Consider the following 20,654-nt stretch of genomic DNA (forward strand, 5'->3'; position numbering starts at 1 on the left):
ACATATGAGTGCACAGCCAGAACCACCTTCGGCACATGAATATAAAGCGAAAACCAGGCTCAGCACATGAATAGAAAGCTAGAACCAAAGTCAGCACATGAATGCAATGCCACAACCACTGTTAGTACATGAATGCAAAGCCAGAACCAAGGTCAGCACATGAATCCAACACCAGAAGCACCGTCAGCACATAAATGTAGCGCCAGAACCACCGTCAGCACATGAATGCAGAGCCAGCATTACCATCATTACATGAATAAATAACAAAGCTTAGCCCCATGTACAATTGTATTGTACAAACCTACAACTCACAGGTTGTCCTGAAAAATGGTAAAGAGATGCTGGGAGTTGGGAGTTTTTATCAGGCATCATCAGACTGCAGAGCATACAGGAACCACAGTACTAATGAGATTCAGGCAGTATCAAAATTATTTACATGCAGGTACCTTATAGGTGATGTCATCTCAAATCAGAGTTGTTGCCGTGTCTCTATGTAGTAAATATGCCATGATGAGATGTCACACACAGAGCTCGTATGTCCAGATTTCCCTCTTCTCCACCTTCCGCAGCACTTCCCAACATGGCACTCTTAAAAATAAAAGTATCATTATACTGCCCCATAAATGTCTCCTATTCTGCACTCCTGAAAAAATAATTGCAGTGCTCCCTTCAAAAAATATCCCCTCCACAAACCCCATCATATTTCCACTCAGGCTGCCCCTCTCCATCATATTTCCCCCCAGGCTGCCCCTTTCCATCATATTTCCCCGTAGGCTTCCCCTCTCCATCATATTCCCCCCAGGCTGCCCCTCTCCATCATATTTCCCCCACGCTGCCCCACTCCATCGTATTACCCCCACGCTGCCCTTCTCCATCATATTCCCACCAGGCTGCCCCTCTCCATCATATTTCCTCCCAGACTGCCCCTCTTCATCATATTACCCCCAGGCTACCTCTCTCCATCATATTCCACCCAGGCTACCCCTCTCCATCATATTTCCCCCAGGCTGCCCCTCTCCATCAGTTTTCCCCCCAGGCTTCCCCTCTCCATCATATTTCCCCCCAGACTGCCCCTCTTCATCATATTTGCCCCCAGACTGCCCGTCTTCATCATAATACCCACAGGCTGCCTCTCTCCATCATATTCCACCCCAGGATGCCTCTCTCCATCATATTTCCACCCAGGCTGCCCCTTTTCATCATATTACCCCCAGGCTTCCTCTCTCCATCATATTCCCCCCAGGCTGTCCCTCTCCATCATATTCCACCCCAGGCTGCCTCTCTTCATCATATGCACCCCCAGACTGCCCCTATCCATCATATATTTCCCCATGATGCCCCATTCCATCATATTCCTTCCACAATGCCCCACTCCATCATATTCCCCACATGATGCCCTACTCCATCATATTCCCCCCATGATGTCCCGCTCCATCATATCCCCCCCACACGGCTGCCTCTCTCCATAATATCCTTGCTTCACACACACACACACACACACACACACACACACACACACACACACACACACACACACAGAGTTCCTCTCCAAAATATTTCTCCCCACACTGCTTGCTCCAGTACAAAATCCCCACCCTTACAGACACACATTGCCCATCTGTATAAAGTACTCCCTCCACTTTCTCTTGCAAAGCTGTTACCCCTTTCATCCATCTTGTGCCCTAATCCCCTCCCCTCTCATCCACATTAATAAAACTTTTTATCTTCGGCTCCGTGGAGCGCTTACTGGTACCCGACTTGTCTCTGAGCGCCGTGTGATGACGTCAGCAGTGTACTGTCATCATGACGTTGCTGCACTTCAGGGCCCAGTCATGACATTCATTTTTTGGCCCTTGAGGAAGCCACATCTCCAGTGGCGAAATGCGTGGGGAAACACCTCATACTTGCGCCGATCCTGAGGCCTCACACCACCTTAAACTTGGGTCTTCTAGCAAGGGGTAATACATCTTGGTGATGACTTTCTGGATTATTCTGGATAGTCTGTGGCTTACCTGGTTTAACTATTGAACTGGGTGTATTGCTTTCCTCATTATAAGGTTATCTTCATCCCCTTCTTTTGCTAGTATTTTGTACTTATTATATTGTATTTATTGATGGTGGTGCCAGATTGGGTACGATTCTCTAGAGTACTATATGGCATAGGGTTTGCAGTGAAAATTTGCACACAGGTCCTGCATTTATGCCTGTGAATATTATTGATTTGTACATCTAGTGGAATTTCATTCAGGATCATCGTGCTGGGTTCCTAACATGGAACTATGTATTGAGGTGTTCATTGACTGTTTTTAGATGTTTTTATTTGCTATTTTTCACTGTTCTGTGTGGAATTTGTGCCAATAAAATACATTTTTGATGATTTGAACAAAATCTTATTGGTTGATCCCTATATACAGCAATTCTTTTTCTTTCTTTCTTGATATGGTCTATTGTTGCTGGTGGTGATCCCAATAGGGGAAAGGTGCCCCCTTATTTCCTATGATCAGGGCCCAGTCACAGTGCTGCACTGATCAGGAAGCAGGGAGCAACGTAGGACTCCCACATCTCACGAGCCGGATAGAGACTCGATCTACGTCCTCTATCTAATCAGCAGGACCAGGAGGTGGCACGGAGCACGCCCCCCCTGCCCGTGCTGATTTTAGTTGTGCAGCACAGCATGATCTACGTCCTCTATCTAATCAGCAGGACCAGGAGGTGGCACGGAGCACGCCCCCCCTGCCCGTGCTGATTTTAGTTGTGCAGCACAGCATGATCGTGCTCACATCAAATGCTGCCTGCTGTGCATGCTGCAGAGGAGAGTGTGGCCAATGATCGAGTGGCCCACTACAGGGATTGGCCCATCTGGCATTTTCCAGACTTGCCCCATGGCCAGTCCGGCCCTGGCTATGACTATGAATGAACAGTCCAGGGCATCTGCTGAATGACCCTTACTGCTAAATAGTTGTGGCTAGGGGGCGTGGTCAAAATTTGCATGCAGCGCAGAATTTGTCCCTCTTTCTGTTCTTCAAAATTTGCAAGGTATGGTTCAGTTGCCCGAGTCTACTTGTGGAAAGCGGGTGAGTGCGCATGTGCGGGCCAGATCTTTTTCTAAGTCTGACTCTTTGGCCAATGCACATGTGCGTGACGTGGCATCTTCGGATTGGCCATTGGACGTCAGATTCCGCAATGACATGGCTTCTCCGGATTGGCCGTTGGATGTCAGCTTCGCTCATTAGGCATAGGCTGACACTAGGTGGTGCTTAGGACACCGTCTGACGGCGCTCAGTCTTTTATTGCCATGTGGCAAGAGGTTCAGTTAGACAGGTTTCTCACCATTAATTATTTCAGCAGGCTCTCTATATTAATCCCACTACTGAATGATGGTAGATAGTAGCAGCAGCAGCATCGGTTAGGTGTACAAGCTACCGCAGTCCTCTTTATACATATACATATGGTATGGAAAGAAGGGGTACCATGCATGAGATTCCTCCCACTCTGCCTAGGACGCCTCCTTTAACAGCTACGGAGCACATGGAAGTTGGAGCCGTCAGTCCGGACGAGAAAGAGGAGGGGAAGACGCCGGGATCTCAAGCTGTGTTTCTATTGTGGACACCATGGACACTGGAGGAAGGACTGCCCAGCTTGCCCCCCCCGCTAAACAGTCGTCGGGAAACTTCTAAGTCTGGATAACGGCCGAGGAGGTTGCCCAGACTATCAGGTACCTTTCCTTTCCTCCAATAAGATAGTTCTAAACGTTGCCCTCCGGGTCGAGGAGTCGGTCTCGTCAACTACTGCCTTTGTTGAATGTGGGTCTGCTATGAATTTTATTGACTCTAGATGTGTTCAAAGATTAGAGTTAGGGACAGTGAGGTTAGATGGACCTATCCAACTCCTGGCAATTGATAAAACACCGTTGTCTCAAAACTGCATTCGGTTTGCTACAGAAAGGTTTACTCTGGTGATCGGGTCTCTGCATTCTTAACTGATTTCTTGTTTTGTAATGGACAACCTCCCTGCTGACTTAGGGTTTGGGTATCCTAGGTTAATGTTGCATAATCCCGTTATTGATTGGGAATGTCGTACCATAATCAAGTGGAGTTCTCCCTTCTCTGTAATTACAGGTTTCAGCCACACTTCGGGGCCTTCTCCAGAGTAGATTCGGGGTGTCCAGGGGCCGACTCCGTTGTTCAGCGTCTGGGAGGTATGGAAGGAGGTACGACGGTACATCGAGACAGTTCAGCAGTCCCAGAAACACCAGGCAGACAAACGGCGTTCTCCAGGACCCTCCTTTCAAGTGGTGGACAAAGTGTGGCTGTCCACTTGGAATGTTAGGCTTAGGGCTCCATCTGTTAAGTTGGGTCCTCAGTTTATAGGAACCTATGAGATCATCGAGGTGGTCAACCTGGTGGCCTTTCGTCTGCAACTGCCCCAGACCTTGCGCATTCCTAACGTATTTCATACCTCCTTGCTTAAACCATTTGTTCCATCGGTAGTGGATTCTCAGACCCCTCCGGGTCCAATATTGGTGGATGGTGAGGAGGAATACGAGATCCAGCATATTATCAATTCTCATTGGGTTCGTAGCTCCCTCCAGTATCTGATCCATTGGAAGGGTTACGGTCCGGAGGACAGGTCCTGGGTGCCGACTTGATCCCTGCGGGCCAATCTGTTGATTGCGGCTTTCCATCGGAAGTTTCCTGGGAAGCCTGGGGGTCCGGTGGCCCCCCCTTGAGGAGGGGGTACTGCCATGGTTCACCTCCCCGTCCACATGGCTAGGGGTCAGAGCCTTCTCCTGGGCCTCACTTCCGGAGCCTGGATGCCTTAAAAGCTGACATTTCCAGTGAACCAGCGCCGGCTATAAGCTTAGCAGTGCTTTGCCTTGGATTGCTGGTCCTGCGAGTGATATCCTGATCCGTCTGTTCCTGTGCCCCCGTGCCCTTGTCTGTGTTCTGTCCCCTGGTCGTCCCTCCAGTCCTCTGTCCCCTCTCCTACCTCCCCACTCGGTTGCTTCCTCTGGTACTGACCTCGGCCTGACTTTGACTCCGCTTTTGCTCATTCCTCCGGTCCTGCTTATGCCCGTACTGTGTTTGACCCAGCCTGCCTGACTATTCCTCGCACGCCCCGCAGCTCTGCTTCCCAGCTGTGCTGTGAGGCAGTGTACGAGAACACTGTGTATTTACTTCTTGGTTCTTGTTGCTCTCTGTAGTGTCTTCTGCAACAGAGCTCCGTCTCCCCCTGGTGGCAGGTTGACACTGCCTCACCTCTATCTCCGTAACAGCGCGGACTTATCATGCTGTTACCCAATTGCCTTTAAGAGGCAGCTGCGCTGGTTAAGCGGACTGCTACCCTGAATTTTAATTTTTTGTAGCACATGCTACTGCGCAGGTGTGCATTGAGAGTTACTGCTGAATTTTAGTTTTCTGTTTGTTAATTAGCGCTAGGTTTCCTACCATGGTGAACAAACAATACCAATATACACGAAGAGTCTCGTGCCATAGTTAGCATATGGAAAAAGCCATATACAGAATATAAGTAGAACCATAAAGAAAATGCAAATATGTATATCACTAGTGGCACAGGGCATCAAAACACAAGGCAATATCGTACCTGAGGTATAGGTGACCACCCCCGGAAGAAGAATTACGAAACCTATAGGTCGGGGTTCCTTACTCCTATATACCATACCTCAGGTACGATATTGCCTTGTGTTTTGATGCCCTGTGCCACTAGTGGTGACCACCCCCGGAAGAAGAATTACGAAACCTATAGGTCGGGGTTCCTTACTCCTATATACCATACCTCAGGTACGATATTGCCTTGTGTTTTGATGCCCTGTGCCACTAGTGATATACATATTTGCATTTGGTGGCTGGATTGTTTAGCAATGTTGGCACAGGGTACCTTTAGCAGTCAGCAGGTGTTTTGCATTTACATCCATTGAGCATATGGCTGTCTATGTGTTTGGTATGTATAACTCTGTTCTTGCATGGTACTTTTACCACTGTAACTTATAGCCCTAGTGTTTCAGCCTGGGGTTCCCTTAGAATGACTACATGCCACATGGATAGTTATTTGTACTCAGTGGTGGTTACATTGTAGATGGTCAAGTATAGTGGAGATTTAAAGCATGGTGCTAGTGGTTATAGTTGTACCTCTTGAACATATTATAGTACCTACCTCTAAACATAGGGTTTTCATAACCTCCTGCCAAGTGATCTCCCCTTTGTTTGATCATCTGTTTGGGGTATTTTTTGCTCTCTGACTGTTTTTTACATGCAATGTGTGCCAGGTTGGTATATGGGTATCATCTGGTAATCATCATCACCTGTCTCTACAAAAAAGTTTTTATCATATTAATTGTTGTCTTTTGTACTTAATAAAATTTGACTCTATTTTCAACTATAAAGTCTCTGTACAGATTTTTTTCTTTATGGTTCTTCCTACCATGGTGTAGTCGTCTTGACCTCACGGTCGTTTCTGTAGTGTTAGTGTGGAAATAACACTGACCATTTTGCACCCTGTTAATTTGAACCGAATAATACTGAAGTCCATTGTTGTCGGTCCAGCTCTCTGGGCTTTTAGCAGCTATATTCATCCATAGCACAGTGGACCACGGGTTGCGCTTAGAATTGTATAAACAATCCTCCCTCTAAGCCGCCAACCCCTTAACATATATAGTTTGCACTTTGTTACTTACTTGGTACTATAAAACTTATTTACACTTTACCCCCTTAATTTTGAACTGCATTTTTTATACCTCATTATTATGGTCATTTCGTCATCTTTTGCCTGGTAATGCTCCGGTGTTATCTACTGGTCACTGTTGTAGACTATCCCTGTCAAATACTGTTTTTTATACTCTATGACTTTTTAACATATCCTTCAATAAAGGTTGTTTTTACTTTACCCTCAGGCTACATGCGCATGTTCTTCTGTGCTCCGCCATTCTTATTATGCAGGACTTCGTATGTCCAATAGTCCACACACTGGTACATCTTTTGTATTTACATTCCATAAGTCCCTACCCTCACTATTTCACCTGATGGTATTTTAGAAGTACATATTTATTGTTTGATTGGATTGGACCCGTAGAAGCACACAAGGTGGAAACCGGCTGCACCCGGCTCTTTCCTTCCTGGTATTTTACGTGCACATTATATGGAATAAAAGCACTTTCTGGCTCTAGGATGGTGTATGTCGTGGTTTTCTATTTTATGGACTTCTTTTCTGGATATCTCCTCTCCTCGTACACGTGCACCCATTTCCATTTCTTCTAAAAGGAGGACTGCGGCTGTTCCAAGGTATTCGGTGTAAGGTATTGCACGGTTCAGTGTGGAACCGCTTCTGTTTATTACATTGACTATCAATCTCCTGTATTTCGTCTTCAGGAGATCAGTCAGATACTTCCCAATTTTACATGACAATCCGACCTGGCAAGAGCACTAAACGTAAATGCGATCAGATTTCAACTAACAAACACACAAAATCCAAAAATACTGACCAAAAACACACCAAAGGTCATCAATCTTTCACAGCATACTTTTTCTGCCAAAAGGTTTTACTTTCTCACCCAGTATGTGGTTTGATCCCTTTACATATAATTATATTATAAAATACTTAAACATTTTCACCAGGTTCCTCCTGTTCCCCACACTCAATGAACAGGCACTGTTACTAACGCTAGAGGAACTGGCTACCGAATAAGAGAATCCCTGCCCTAGCTAAGAGCCCTACATCGATTTTGAAGAAATCTAAAAAATTTCCACCTTTATCCCTATATCTGAATGTTCAAATATTTGTACAATTACTGCTGATTTTTACAGCTGATATTTGTGCCTGCTAGGCACGAGCGGAATAGTTATCCACTCGTGCCATTTAACCCCTTAAATGGCGCTGTTAATATGTGTCAGCGCCATTATAATGGCGACAACGGTAAACTTTTACTCACGGCCGATACCATGTCACGTGACGTCATCACATGACTTCCAGTGGTTGCCATGGTAGCTCAGTCATGTGATGACTCCTATAGTTCACATAACTCACTTCCTGCCTCTCACAGCCGAGAGCTGGGTGAGACACGAAATGAGCATATCTGCTGTTCACAGGTGTGTAGCTGTGATCAGTAGATATGGCAGCGCAATCAGAAAGCTGATCCATATAGTCCCCTAGGGGACCTAGTAAAATAAAGTTAAAAAAAGTTTTAATAAATGAAAAAAAAATAAAAAAAACCTAAAAGTTCAAATCACCCCCCTTTCGCCTCATTGAAAAATAAAGGGTTAAAAAAATAAAAAACATACATACATTTGGTATTGCCCGATGTATCAAAATATAAAATCAATTAATCTGATCGGTAAACGGGTAGCGTAAAAAAATTCCAAACGCCAAAATTACGTTTTTTGGTTGCCACAAATTTTGCGCTAAATGTAATAACAGGTGATCAAAAAGTAGCATCTGCGCAAAAGTAATACCTTTAAATTCAGCCTGAGACACAAAAAATGAGCCGTCACTGAGTTATAGATCCCAAAAGTTGAGAATGCTATGGGTCACAGAATATGGCATAAAACGTACGCCACATTCTTCGGACAAACTTCTGATTTTTTAACTCCTGAGATAAAAGTAAACCTATACATGTTTGGTGTCTACAAACTGACACCGACCTCAGGCATTACACACACACATCAGTTTTACCATATAGTGAACACAGTGAATAAAATATCCCAAAAACAATAGTGCTATCGCACTTTTTTTCCAATTTTTCTACATTTGGAATTTTTTTGCCGTTTCCCAGTACAGTATATGGTAAAACTCATGGTTTCATTTAAAAGTACAGCTTGTTCCGCAAAAAAATGAGCCCTCACGTGACCATACTGGCTAAATGTAAAAAAGTTACGTCTCTCAGAAGAAAATTGGCGGAAAAAAACGGAAAGCGCAAAATCGGCCGGTTGTGAAAGGGTTAAAAAAACAAAAACAGAAAAACAACACATTTTATTCCGTTCTCCAGTCGCTATTACATCAGGTGTCCAGTACAACATGTAGAATTTTGGTGAAAGGTCCAATTATTGTTGCTACTTGGTATCCTAACCCACCTTGCACATACGCCTTGTCACACTGGTTCACTTGATAATGAGAAATAGAACATGACAATTTTACTATATAAATAAGTATGATTTTTTTGTGTTTTTAATACTATTCAGTTTAACAGTTGTCATGACGACTTGTAATGGAGGAAGCATAATGAGTGTACTAATGTCAAAGATGCAAAGGCCAGAGGAAGAGTCAAACTACAGGAAATGGATTTTGCCTTCTTGTGGGTCTTCTCTGCTCTCCCATTTTGGATATAGCAAATTCTGAAAATAGTCATTCTGTTCACGTGTTATGCGGCACTAAAAATAAATGCTAACTAATGATTAGTTATAGGTTTTTAGACCAGATAACAACTGGCTCAGGGATAGGAAAGAGGGTGGTTACCAAAGGAACACATGCTGACTGGGCACAGTTAACACTGGTTTATTACAGGGGTTAGTATTGGACCCTCTTCTTTTTATAATGTTTATTAAAGTCCTTTGTAAGGTCATACAGAATAGATTTCAGCATTTGCAGATGATACTAAGCTCTGTAAGGTAATTAACAGTGGACGATAATATAACATTACTGTAAGTAATCTTTACAGAGGAATTTAGGGAAGAAGGAGGCTTGCAATGAGACAGTAAGTGAAGATTAATAGGGTCAATGTAAAGTCATGCATGTGGGCCAAGACAACAAAGGGTGTTGTGATCCGGTAACCGTGGAAGATTACAAAACCATCCCATTAGTAGAAAAATACCAAGAAAAACAAGAGTAGTTGGAACCTGAGCTGACCACAATCCCCTATCAGACCACACTAGAAGTAGCCGTGGAACGTTCCAAAACACCTAGACGCCACGTCACAGCCGGAGAAACTAGCTACACCTCACAGATAGAAATGAGGAAATCATACTTGCCTCAGAAAGTTCCCCAAAGGAATAACCAGCTCCCGACATATAAAGATTACGGTGATGTAGGAAAACACGATACACAGATAGGAAAAATAGATTTAGCAAAAGCGTGGCCTGACTACCTAGACACAAAAGGAAAGAAAAGGAAACTGATTGCGGTCAGCAGGGCTGTGGAGTCGGAGTCATGGAGTCAGAGTACATTTTGGTGAAGTCGGAGTCGGTATAAAATGGACCAACTCCGACTCCTAAAATATATAATAAATTGGGTATAGTAGTTCAATGCAAAATGTGCTGAATATTTTTTCATAGGAATTTACGAAAGTTATGAAATGTCCTATAAATGGCTGTTCTATTCCTGATCTAAGACTACATTCCCACACAGCATTTTTGCAGCATTTTTTGAAGACACGTTCTTCAGCTGCAAAAGCAGATCAGCTTTTTAAAAAAACGCATCACCTGAAAGGTTTTTGAGCTCATAGATAATGTTTTCAATAGCAAAAGCAGATTAGAAAAATAACGGACAATGCTTCAAACATGATAAGTACAATTAAACTGATGAATGAGAGTAATGAACAAAAGCTAAAAGAAAATTTAGGATTCAGTATGTTTGAAATGGAAGACCACAGTGCTGTTCATGTAACTGAGTAACAGATATTACAACAAAAGAACAGCAAAATGATACTTTAAAATTAGATGATCTTGTTGAAGCTGCTTCAAAACACTTTCATATTCCTCACATGCGCTCTGTTGTGCACACGCTGCAGCTGGCAATAAGAGATAGTCTGCAAGAGGGACATGCTGGAAATCTGATTGGAAAAATGAGGAAATTGGTTATTGCCACCAGAAGCCCTAAAATTGATTCCATCTTGAAGAGACGTGCTGGGAAAGGGGCAATTGTTGATCAAGCCAATCGGTGGAGCAGCACTTATTTAATGATGGAGCGATTGCTTGAATTAAAACCGTTTCTTATAGATATGGCGAACCCTCAGGTAACCCTAAATGAAGGTCAATGGACACAGGTGTCTGAATTGAAGAAATTGTTTAATCACCCATTTTCCGTGACTAACAAAATTACAAGCTGAGGATTTAACTCCTGTCATTTTCATAAGGGAGTGGAAGAATTTGCTGTTTTGCCTGTCCCAAAGAGGAGGTTTAATCGCAGATGGCACTTCTGCTTCAATGAAACGGAGAGAGACACAGCTATTGGAAAATAAAATACTTCTGTCAGCTGTTTATGTGGACCCAAGACATCGTATACTGCTTGATGATCAACAGGTTACTAAACGAAAAGAAGCTCTGACTGAGGTAGCAGTTAGGATGAGTGGCCTACAGGACTGCCGGGCGCAAGAGGACTTGGGTCCTGACAGTACTACTGCTGCCATATCTTCTTCCTCATTAGATGAGAAGTTTAACTTTGACAAGTATTTGGATGACATGGAACAGGCGAAGGGTTGCTGCAAGGAAAAAAGTTCACTCCGTCTCTTATAGCAAGCAGATTGACCATATTTCAGCAACATTTTTCACTTGCTTTTGAAGAAATAGAAAAATTCAACCGTTCAACAAAATTGACTGTGCATAAGGCAATTCCTTTATACCCGGAAATTGTTAGAGATGTTGCCCATGTGGTTACGGCTTTGCCTCCAACCCAAGTTAGTGTAGCGAGGTTGTTCTCTAGCTTAAAATTATGAGGTCAGATTTGAGGTCATCTATGAAGGAGCATCTGATGGAGGCAATTCTATTTCTCACAACAAATTCATAGACTTCACAAATGTTATTTAGTATGTTTTAGTTGAAAACTGCTTTTTGCCACTTACATAGTTTATTACATAGTCTTATATACTGTGTGTGTGTGTGTATATATAATTATAAAATCTATATCACAGTGTATTACATACATGTATTTACAATTTATTACAGTTTGTGTTCTAAAATTGTATACCAATAAATATATTTTATGTTCTATCTAAATATCTTGATTATTGTATCATAAAAATGATTAAATGATGTTCACATTGTTTGTACTACAATACATTTTTCACTTAAATATAAGCAACATATGTGGGAGTCGGAGTTGTGAAGTCGGAGTTGGAGTCGGTGCAAGGGAAATTGAGGAGTTGCATGTTTGGCTTACCGACTCCACAGCCCTGGCGGTCAGTACAACACCCTGTAGAAAAATACCAATCTCCTTGTTTTTTCCCCAGCCCAAATGAATTTTCCCATTAGTGAATGGATTTTAGATAGATAGCGGTGTGGGATTCCCAAGGGGAGGCATCTTAGGAGGTAGATGATTTTTGGAAGACAAATCATTTTGAAAGTCTGCATTCTTGCTATCCAGGACGGGAAGCAGAGTGAGGCGGGCAAGTTTATTTTCTAGTGAATTATGTAGAGCTAACATATTTTTTTAATTATGGTTTTAAGTGGGGCCAGTATAATACCCAGGTAAGGAATGCTATCCTCTTCCCACTTAAAGGGGTATAACTGAGATAAGGCGGTTTTGGTAGCGGGAGGCAGGAAAAGCGGAAAAATGAGGGATTTATTAACGTTTAGTTTGTAGTACGAGATTTGTGAAAAAGATGTCAAAATCTCCATTATATGCTTCAGGGACACCACCACATTGGTACACGATAGGATGACATCATCTGCATATAAGCTGATCACATGAACCATCTTGCCTGCTTTCACTCCCGAAATCTGCAGACACTCACGAATGGCCTGGGCCAAGGGTTCTATGGTGAGAGCATAAATGATAGGGGAGAGGGGGCATCCTTGACGTGTCCCATTAGTGCTTTCAAAGCTCCGAGACATAAACCCAGACGCCAATACCTTAGCATTGGGACTGGAATAAAGCCCCATTATAGCAGATAAAATAGGGCCTTCAAATCCAAACCTATCTAGTACCGATTTCAGGTAACCCCAGTGTACCCTGTCGAACGCTTTTTATGCGTCTAAGGACAGGAGCACACTGGGGGTTTTCCCTTTTCTCAACTAGCGCGATCAGGTCCAGCATCCTTCTTGTACCATCCTTTGCCTGTCTGCCCGCCACAAACCCCACCTGATCTGGAGCAATTAGTTTCAGGAGAATTTTATGAATCCTGGCCGAAACAATTTTTGCATACAATTTTACATCGCAATTCAAAAGGGATATGGGCCTAAAGTTTCCGGGGATTACTGGGGGTTTTCCCAGTTTAGGTAAGGTAGTTATTATGGCCTCAAGATTACTTGGCGAGATAGCTGCTGATTCTTGCCAAGAGGAGAAGATTCTCAGGATAAATGGGGACAGAATGTTAGTGAATTGTTTATAATATGTGTTATTGAGCCCGTCTGGGCCAGGAGCTGAGTTTCTTTTTGCCGAATTAATTGCTTGGCGAACTTCTTGTATAGAGAAGGGCACATTGAGCAATTTTAGCTGATCTGTGGATAACCGGGGGAGGTTAATGCTATTTAAAAAGGAACTAATTGTGTCTTGGGAGGGCTTTGGGGTGGTGAGGTCATCTTTAAGGTTGTATAGTGATTGGTAAAAGTCAGCAAATGCATTGGCGATTTCTGTTGGGTTGCAAATTTTTGAATGAGGGCCTGATATAAGGAACTCTATTTTGTTTTGTACTTCTCTTTTTTTGACTCTCCTGGCTAATAAGGTTCCTGCCCTGTCACCCATGGCATAAAATTTTAACTTAAAAGCTCTAAAATTTTTCTCTTAGTCCACCAAGAGCAATTGGCGGAGCTGTAGTCTTAGTTTTCTGAGATCGTTCGAAACAGAGGGACTTGGGGAGGATTTATTAAGAGAGTCAAGAAAATTGATTTGGTTTAAGATAGATTTGGAAGCTGCCTGACGTCTTTTTTTCTCCCTAGTGGCGATTTTTATGAATGATCCCCTAATATAAGCTTTGTGAGAGGACCACAATGACTCCTCTTTTACTTCGTTATTATCATTAAATTTGAAAAATTCGTTGTCAGATCTTAGTTCCTCAGCTACTTGTTTGGAAGCTAGAAGGGAATCATTCATTCGCCACCGGTCAAATATAGGCGAGCGATCCTGCTCTCGAATAGTCAAATAAACCATGATATTATTCCAATTTTAGAATATGAACAGTCTGTAATAAGTGTACTATCTACCAGAAAATAGTCCAATCGGCTGTAGGAGAGGAACCGAGGCGAGAAGTATGTGTAGTCTCTTTCATTTGCATGATGGTGTCTCCATATATCATGAAGATGCCATTCTGAGACCACTACTCTCATCTCTTTCCTCTGTACAGCAGCATTCGAACTGTCCAAGGAGCTTGACATTAACATATTGTAGTCTCCGCATATTATTTGCTTACCTCCCGTGACTGCTGAGAGTTTAATCAGGAATTTGCGCAAGAAACAGATCTGGCCTGTATTGGGGGCATATACAGATGCAATAGTATACCTGGACCCATTTATGGAGCAATTTAGAATAGCATATCTGCCGTCAGGATCTGAGTGCTGGGATAGCATAGTGAAAGAGACAGTATTTTTTACACAAATAAATACACCCGCCTTTTTTTTTTGACCATATGCATGCATAATAAATGGGAATTTAGGATTATTCAGCCGATACGTGTCATTTTGGAGAAGATGTGATTCCTGTCCGCAAATCACATCACATTTTGATCTTGACACTTCCCGCCAGAACATAGACCTCTTAACTGGCGAATTTAGACCTTTTACATTTATAGACATACAGTTTAACACCATTATGCTAGAATTAGAGTCTCTTGGCTAAGACTGCAAGGAGGGAAAGGAAGGTTAGGTAGAACGTAACACGCAAAACCAACATTTGTCCACAAGGAGCAAAAAAAAAAAAAAAAAGTCCAAAAAAGGACCAGCGGCATGATAGGAAATTGCCGCCCTGGGGGCCAGAAGGACCTGGATGAACCATATCCAGAGGGCCTTCAAGAAAAATAACTAAGTCACAACCACGACTCGAAATATTAGATAACTCACGCTACGGACCACTCTTCATTAATTTTCTCCCTGTGGGATGGCCCTGTGGCTCTCGGAGATCTGTCTGGGAGATTCACCAAGTTCCACGAAGAAAGGAGCCTAGCCAGCTGGTTTGGCGAATGACACACGTGGGTGTTCCCTGCCCAGCTGATCAGGATTTTGACAGGGAAGCCCCATCTGTAGGTGATAGCTTCATCTCTTAAGATCTTGGTGTAAGGAGCAAATTCTCTCCATTTTGCCAGAGTTCCAGCCGACAGATCAGGAAAAATGGATATAAGGCGGAATTTCTCAGACAGGGATGGCTACTTCCTCAGAGCTTGTAGCAGGGCCTCCTTGGTTTTGTAGAAATGCAGGCGTGCTAAGGTATCCCGAGGGGCTTCAGCATTAAGAAATTTTGGTTTTGGGACTCTGTGAATCCTGTCTATTATGAAATCATTTGGGCCCAGATCTGGCACGGCCTCCTGCAGCAAGGATATCAAAAAGCTCTGCAATCCTCCTTCTGGTATAACCTCCAGAATCCCTCTTATTCTTATATTGTTCTGGCGAGATCGGTCCTCCAGATCCAGGATTTTAGTTTGCAGCCCCTGTACTTGCTCTTCCAGATCTGCATTGGCATCTATGAGGCTGTTATGGGATCTTGTGAGCTCCTCCATTTTTGTTTCAATGTGGGAGGTGCGGGCTCCTATGGCTGTAATATCTCCACGCAGCTCAGCTACCATGCCTTTCCAGTCCTCTTGCAGTGAGGCACAGAGGGCACTGAGAAGCTTCTGCATCGTGGGCTTTGTAAGTGGAATGTCAGCATTATCAGTGTCAAGGTCTGTAGCAGCCGTGGAGCCCCTCCTGGATGAGCATGTTGAAGTAGTGGAGGAGGATGTGGCCATCTTATCTCTTCCAGCACTGATAAAGAAATCTGTCACTTTTCCTGGAAAAGGCCTCTTTTGGGACTTTCCCTTTGTCATATCTAGCTCCAGGGGGTTATCTCTGTGATTACCCACCCTGCAGGGAGAATTTAGAGTCTGTTTCTGAGACTCTGCTTAGAGAGCTGTTTCTGAGTCACTGTAGCTGGAGCTCAGCTTCTAGGTGACCAGTGCCATCAGCGTGCAAGCCACGCCAAAATACCAATCTCCCGATAGTAAAAATGGCTCTGGAGGTTGAACTACCTCACCCCCACTATAACAGGTACTCTTGTAAATAATGGGAGAACAAAATACCAAAATGAAAAGAAAATACAAAAGTGCAAATAATCAAGTTCAACAGGGAGAATCTCCCTTTCCTTGCAGAAGAGTTTGCAAAGGGGGAACCGCCATGCTCACCAAACTGGAAAAGCAAATCTTCACCTGCAAGAAAACAGATTCCAAACAAAACAAAAAGAAAAACAAACACCCTAAGGTATAAACCAGGAAGCAAAGCAAAAGCTTGCAAACTTATCTGCAGAGGTCTTGCACAGGAAAACAGGGAAGGACAAAACTCTAAGCCAGGTTCAGAGACTGAGGAAAATTCAACTATCACCAGCAAGGCAAAAAGTGCTCTCTTATATACACCAGGCTTGTCTGTAATATGATTTCCTTAATTCCCAATTAACGCCGACACCTGTCTGAGTCACAGACTCAGCTTCACTACCATTCCTGGCCACCAGAGGGAGCTCCAAAACAGCACCCACTGACGACATTCACAACAAAAGGGCCTGATTCATCAAGATGTTTTCACAAAAATTCAGTAAAAAACATGTTAGAAATGTTGCTTTTTTTTTTTTGCCCAACTTAGTCTTACAAAAATGTTGTCTTTTGTCCAAAGTGGAGTAAACTAGGTTGGTTGGGGTGGCAGAGGGTGTGGAGAAGCCGACCCAACAAATTATCAACATTGAAACCACTTAAGTGGCGCAAATTGCTCCAGAAATGTACACCAGCTCTACTAACTCAATAACTGCAAAGTGCAAACTACCTTTGGGATTTCTGTGTAAAAACAGTGTGCCCATAGTGTCATGGTATGGGCTGTCAGGTAGGAGAAGGTTACCTGCCTGACAGGCGTGTGCCAACTGTAAAGATTGGTGCAAAAGAGATGCTATGGAGCTGCATTTCAGGGGGTTTACATTGGCCCCATAGTTCCGAGGAAGTGAAATCATAATTCATCATACCAATACATTTTGGACATTGAATGCTTACAACTTTGCGTTTGCAGTTTGAGTAAGGGCTTGTGCGCACGTAAATGCTGAAATTTCACTGCGTCATGGATACAGTGTTTCAGCAGATTACATTCCGATTTCATGCGCTCTGGATGCTGGCTCTCCCATAGACAGAGTGGGAGCTGCATCCAAAGCGCACAAATTAATTGACATGCTGCATTTTTGAACGCACGGATGTGGGTCAAAATTTTAGCATCCAAATAGCTGCGTTCAAAAAAGCAACGTGCGCACGGATTATGCACAATCCACCTAGATTGTGCTGGGGACGCAGGACACATGCATTTACGCTGCAGTGCTAAACGCAGCGTAAATGCATGTTATTACGCAAAGTGCGCACAAGCCCTAAGGCCGTTTTCTGTTGCAGCATGACTTTCCCCCAGCACAAAATGAGAAGTTTGGTCGGACCTCACAAATGCTCTTCTGAAGATTTCCCACAGACACACTCCCATTCATACATTTCTATGGATTTAGAATAGGAGACCAAAAAAACATCATGTAGGTCTAATATGTAGATGTTCTAATACTTTTCATATAGTGTATACTCGTATGTATTTCATACACTGTATATATTAATATGAAATATTCAGTGTACAGCTGTGAATATATTTGAGCTATTTCGATTCTATATTATTATTGTATTCATTTGGGGAAAACATTCCTTAAATTCAGAACATGAATTTGGCTTCTCTTTATTTGTAACACGATTTTATCAAAACTTAAGAGAATTTTAATTTAGAATAAAACATTTTCCACATTCTGGGTATGAAAATTTCTTTATTTATTTAGTGTTTAATGAGTTATTTAATGTTTAACAAGAGTTGTTTAGAAATAAAAGAATTTTCCACAATCTCAGCATAGATCTGGTTTCTTCCCCATGTGACTTTTTTGATGACTAACCAAATGTGATTTATCTACAAAACATTTCCCACATTCTGAACATGAAAATGGCTTCTCCCCTGTGTGAATTCTCCGATGTCTAATTAGACTTGTTATCTGATTAAAACATTTTGCGCAGTCTGTACATGAAAATGGCTTCTCCCCTGTATGAGTTCTCTGATGTGTAACAAGACTTGATTTCTGCTTAAAACATTTCTCACATTCGGAACATGAAAATGGCGACTCACCGGTGTGTGTTCTCTGATGTGTAACAAGATTTGATTTGTCTGAAAAACATATCCCACATTCTGGACATGGATATGGCTTCTCCCCTGTGTGTGTTCTCTGATGTGTAACAAGATTTAACTTCTCTCTAAAACATTTCCCACATTCTGGACATGAAAATGGCATCGCTCCTGTGTGAATTCCCTGATGTTTAACAAGGTTTGATTTCTGCTTAAAACATTTCCCACAGTCTGAACATAAAAATGGCTGCTCCCCTGTGTGAATTCTCCGATGTTTCATGAGAGTTGATTTCTGATTAAAAAATTTCCCACAGTCTAAACATGAAAACGGCATCTCCCCTGTGTGAGTTCTCTGATGCGTAACAAGACTTGATTTCTTTTTATAACATTTCCCACAGTCTGAACATGAAAATGGCGACTCACCTGTGTGAGTTTTCTGATGTGTAACAAGACTTAATTTACTTCTAAAATATTTCCCACAATCTACACATAAAAATGGCTTCTCCCCTGTGTGAGTTCTCTGATGTCTGACAAGTTTTGATTGACGATTGAAATATTTCTCACACTCTGAACATGAAAATATCTTCATTCCTTTTATAGTTATAACATTCCTTCTCTTACTTTTATTTTCCTTAATAGCCTGTGATGGATCAAAAGATAGTCTCTGTTTAACAGGATCAGATGGTAGATCTTTGCTGAGAAACACTGAGGATACAACTGGGATAACACAATGCTCTTCATTTGTGTCTTGTGGCACACCAACATCATATGATTGAAAATCTGAAGATGCCAGAAGTCCATCCGACCACCTAACACAGTCGCCTGCTAAGAAAAACACTTATTTGTTCAATAATATAAAATTGGAAATAATTTTCTTAAGTTATATAAAATGTTTAACAAAATTGCAAGTCATGTAGTAAACTTCTATAATTCACTAATATGTTGGTGGTATTCTAAACAAGGAGCACAGAGCAAGGACTACTGCTAATGAGGCCACTAGAATCATTTCTAGCAGTTTGCCAATTCAGTGCTGAATTCAGCATCTTCCTAGGTTAATGTCTCAGTGTCGGTCACCACTATTTTATAGTAAAACCCTCAGTGGAGAATCATAAATGAGCCTGTTAGTCAGCACCATGAGGGTGTCTGTTCTGCACAATCCCTGACAGCCACATGCGTTTTATTGCAGAACGGAGGAACAGTGTGATTATGCATGAAGAAGACTTTGTTGAAAGTGTAAAAACAGGAAAAGTAAATTTGTAAAGTGGTCTTCTCATGTTGATAAGAAAGAGGGGAAAGGAAAACAGTTCCGGCTGGCACCAAAGGTAAAAGCTGCTCATATCTATGGAAGGCATCCTCAATCCAAATGAAAAAAAGAGACCGTCACTCCTTCTTTATGAAGACAAATCTTTTAATTGTTCAGTTCCATGCACAGGCGTCACAAAGTGATGCCTGTGCATGGAACACATAAACGATTTGTCTTCATAAAGAATACAAGGAGTGCCGGTCTCTTTCTTCAGATCAAAACAGTGGGAGAGTGCGACAAATGAGTATACACAGCTATAAACCTTATGCCCTGACTTCACCCCCACTGTACTACAGAACACCAGTAACTGTCTTCCGCAGTCTCCAACATCATGTCTGTCCCTGATCTGAAATTTAACCTTGAAAGCAGTAATCAAAGCAAAAGGTGGCTACTTTGAAGAACCTAGAATATAAGATATTTTCAGTTGTTTCACACTTTTTTGTTAAGTATTTCATTCCACATGTGTTAATTCATAGTTTTGATGCCTTCAATGTGAATCTACAATTTTCAGAGTCATTAAAATAAAGCAAAATCTTTGAATGAGAAGGGGTGTCCAAACTTTTGGTCTGTACTGTATATCCCCTCCAGTGTTTTTCAGAACATAATTCTCCCTCAAACTTTACCTCACCTAAAAGCATTACAAAGATTGTCTGGTGACGGCTCATGCAGCCTTTATCTATCCCCCATTTCTTCGAGATGGCTGGACAGTCAATGTAAATAAGCCCTTGAACCTTGTGTCACCCCCACCTCACCCGATTGTAGATTATAACCTCTTAAGCCCCCATCACATTTAGCGACTTACCAGCGATCCCGAAAACGATGCGACCTGATCAGGATCGCTGGTAAGTCGCTGGTGAGATGTCACACAGTCAGACCTTACCAACGACTCAGTAACGATACAGGTCGCAGTAGCGACCTGTATAACGATCTCTGCTGTCATTGGGACCCTGTCACACAGTGTCAAACATAGCGATGCGTCCTGCCCAGCAGGACATCGCCTTTGAAGAAAATGGTCCCAACCATTCAGCAACGACTAGCGATCTCACAGCAGGGGCCTGATCACTGGTAAGTGTCACACATAACGAGATCGCAAAACGGTGACGCAGCAATGA

General features: G+C 42.6%; 1 protein-coding gene across 1 annotated transcript in view; it reads right to left on the reverse strand.

The window, feature by feature from the left end:
* LOC142313037 (uncharacterized) overlaps nucleotides 1-20,654 on the reverse strand; it is a 241,709-nt gene that overhangs the window by 40,001 nt on the left and 181,054 nt on the right. Inside the window, exons 11-14 of the mRNA XM_075352023.1 lie at nucleotides 17,973-19,064; nucleotides 16,255-16,273; nucleotides 15,243-15,932; nucleotides 12,513-12,807 (exon numbers count right to left, since the gene is read on the reverse strand). Of these exons, the coding sequence (XP_075208138.1) occupies nucleotides 12,513-12,807; nucleotides 15,243-15,932; nucleotides 16,255-16,273; nucleotides 17,973-19,064 (2,096 nt within the window). The remainder of the gene's footprint in view (nucleotides 1-12,512; nucleotides 12,808-15,242; nucleotides 15,933-16,254; nucleotides 16,274-17,972; nucleotides 19,065-20,654) is intronic.

The sequence above is a fragment of the Anomaloglossus baeobatrachus genome, chromosome 5 (genome assembly GCF_048569485.1).
Source record: "Anomaloglossus baeobatrachus isolate aAnoBae1 chromosome 5, aAnoBae1.hap1, whole genome shotgun sequence".
Lineage (NCBI taxonomy): Eukaryota > Metazoa > Chordata > Amphibia > Anura > Aromobatidae > Anomaloglossus > Anomaloglossus baeobatrachus.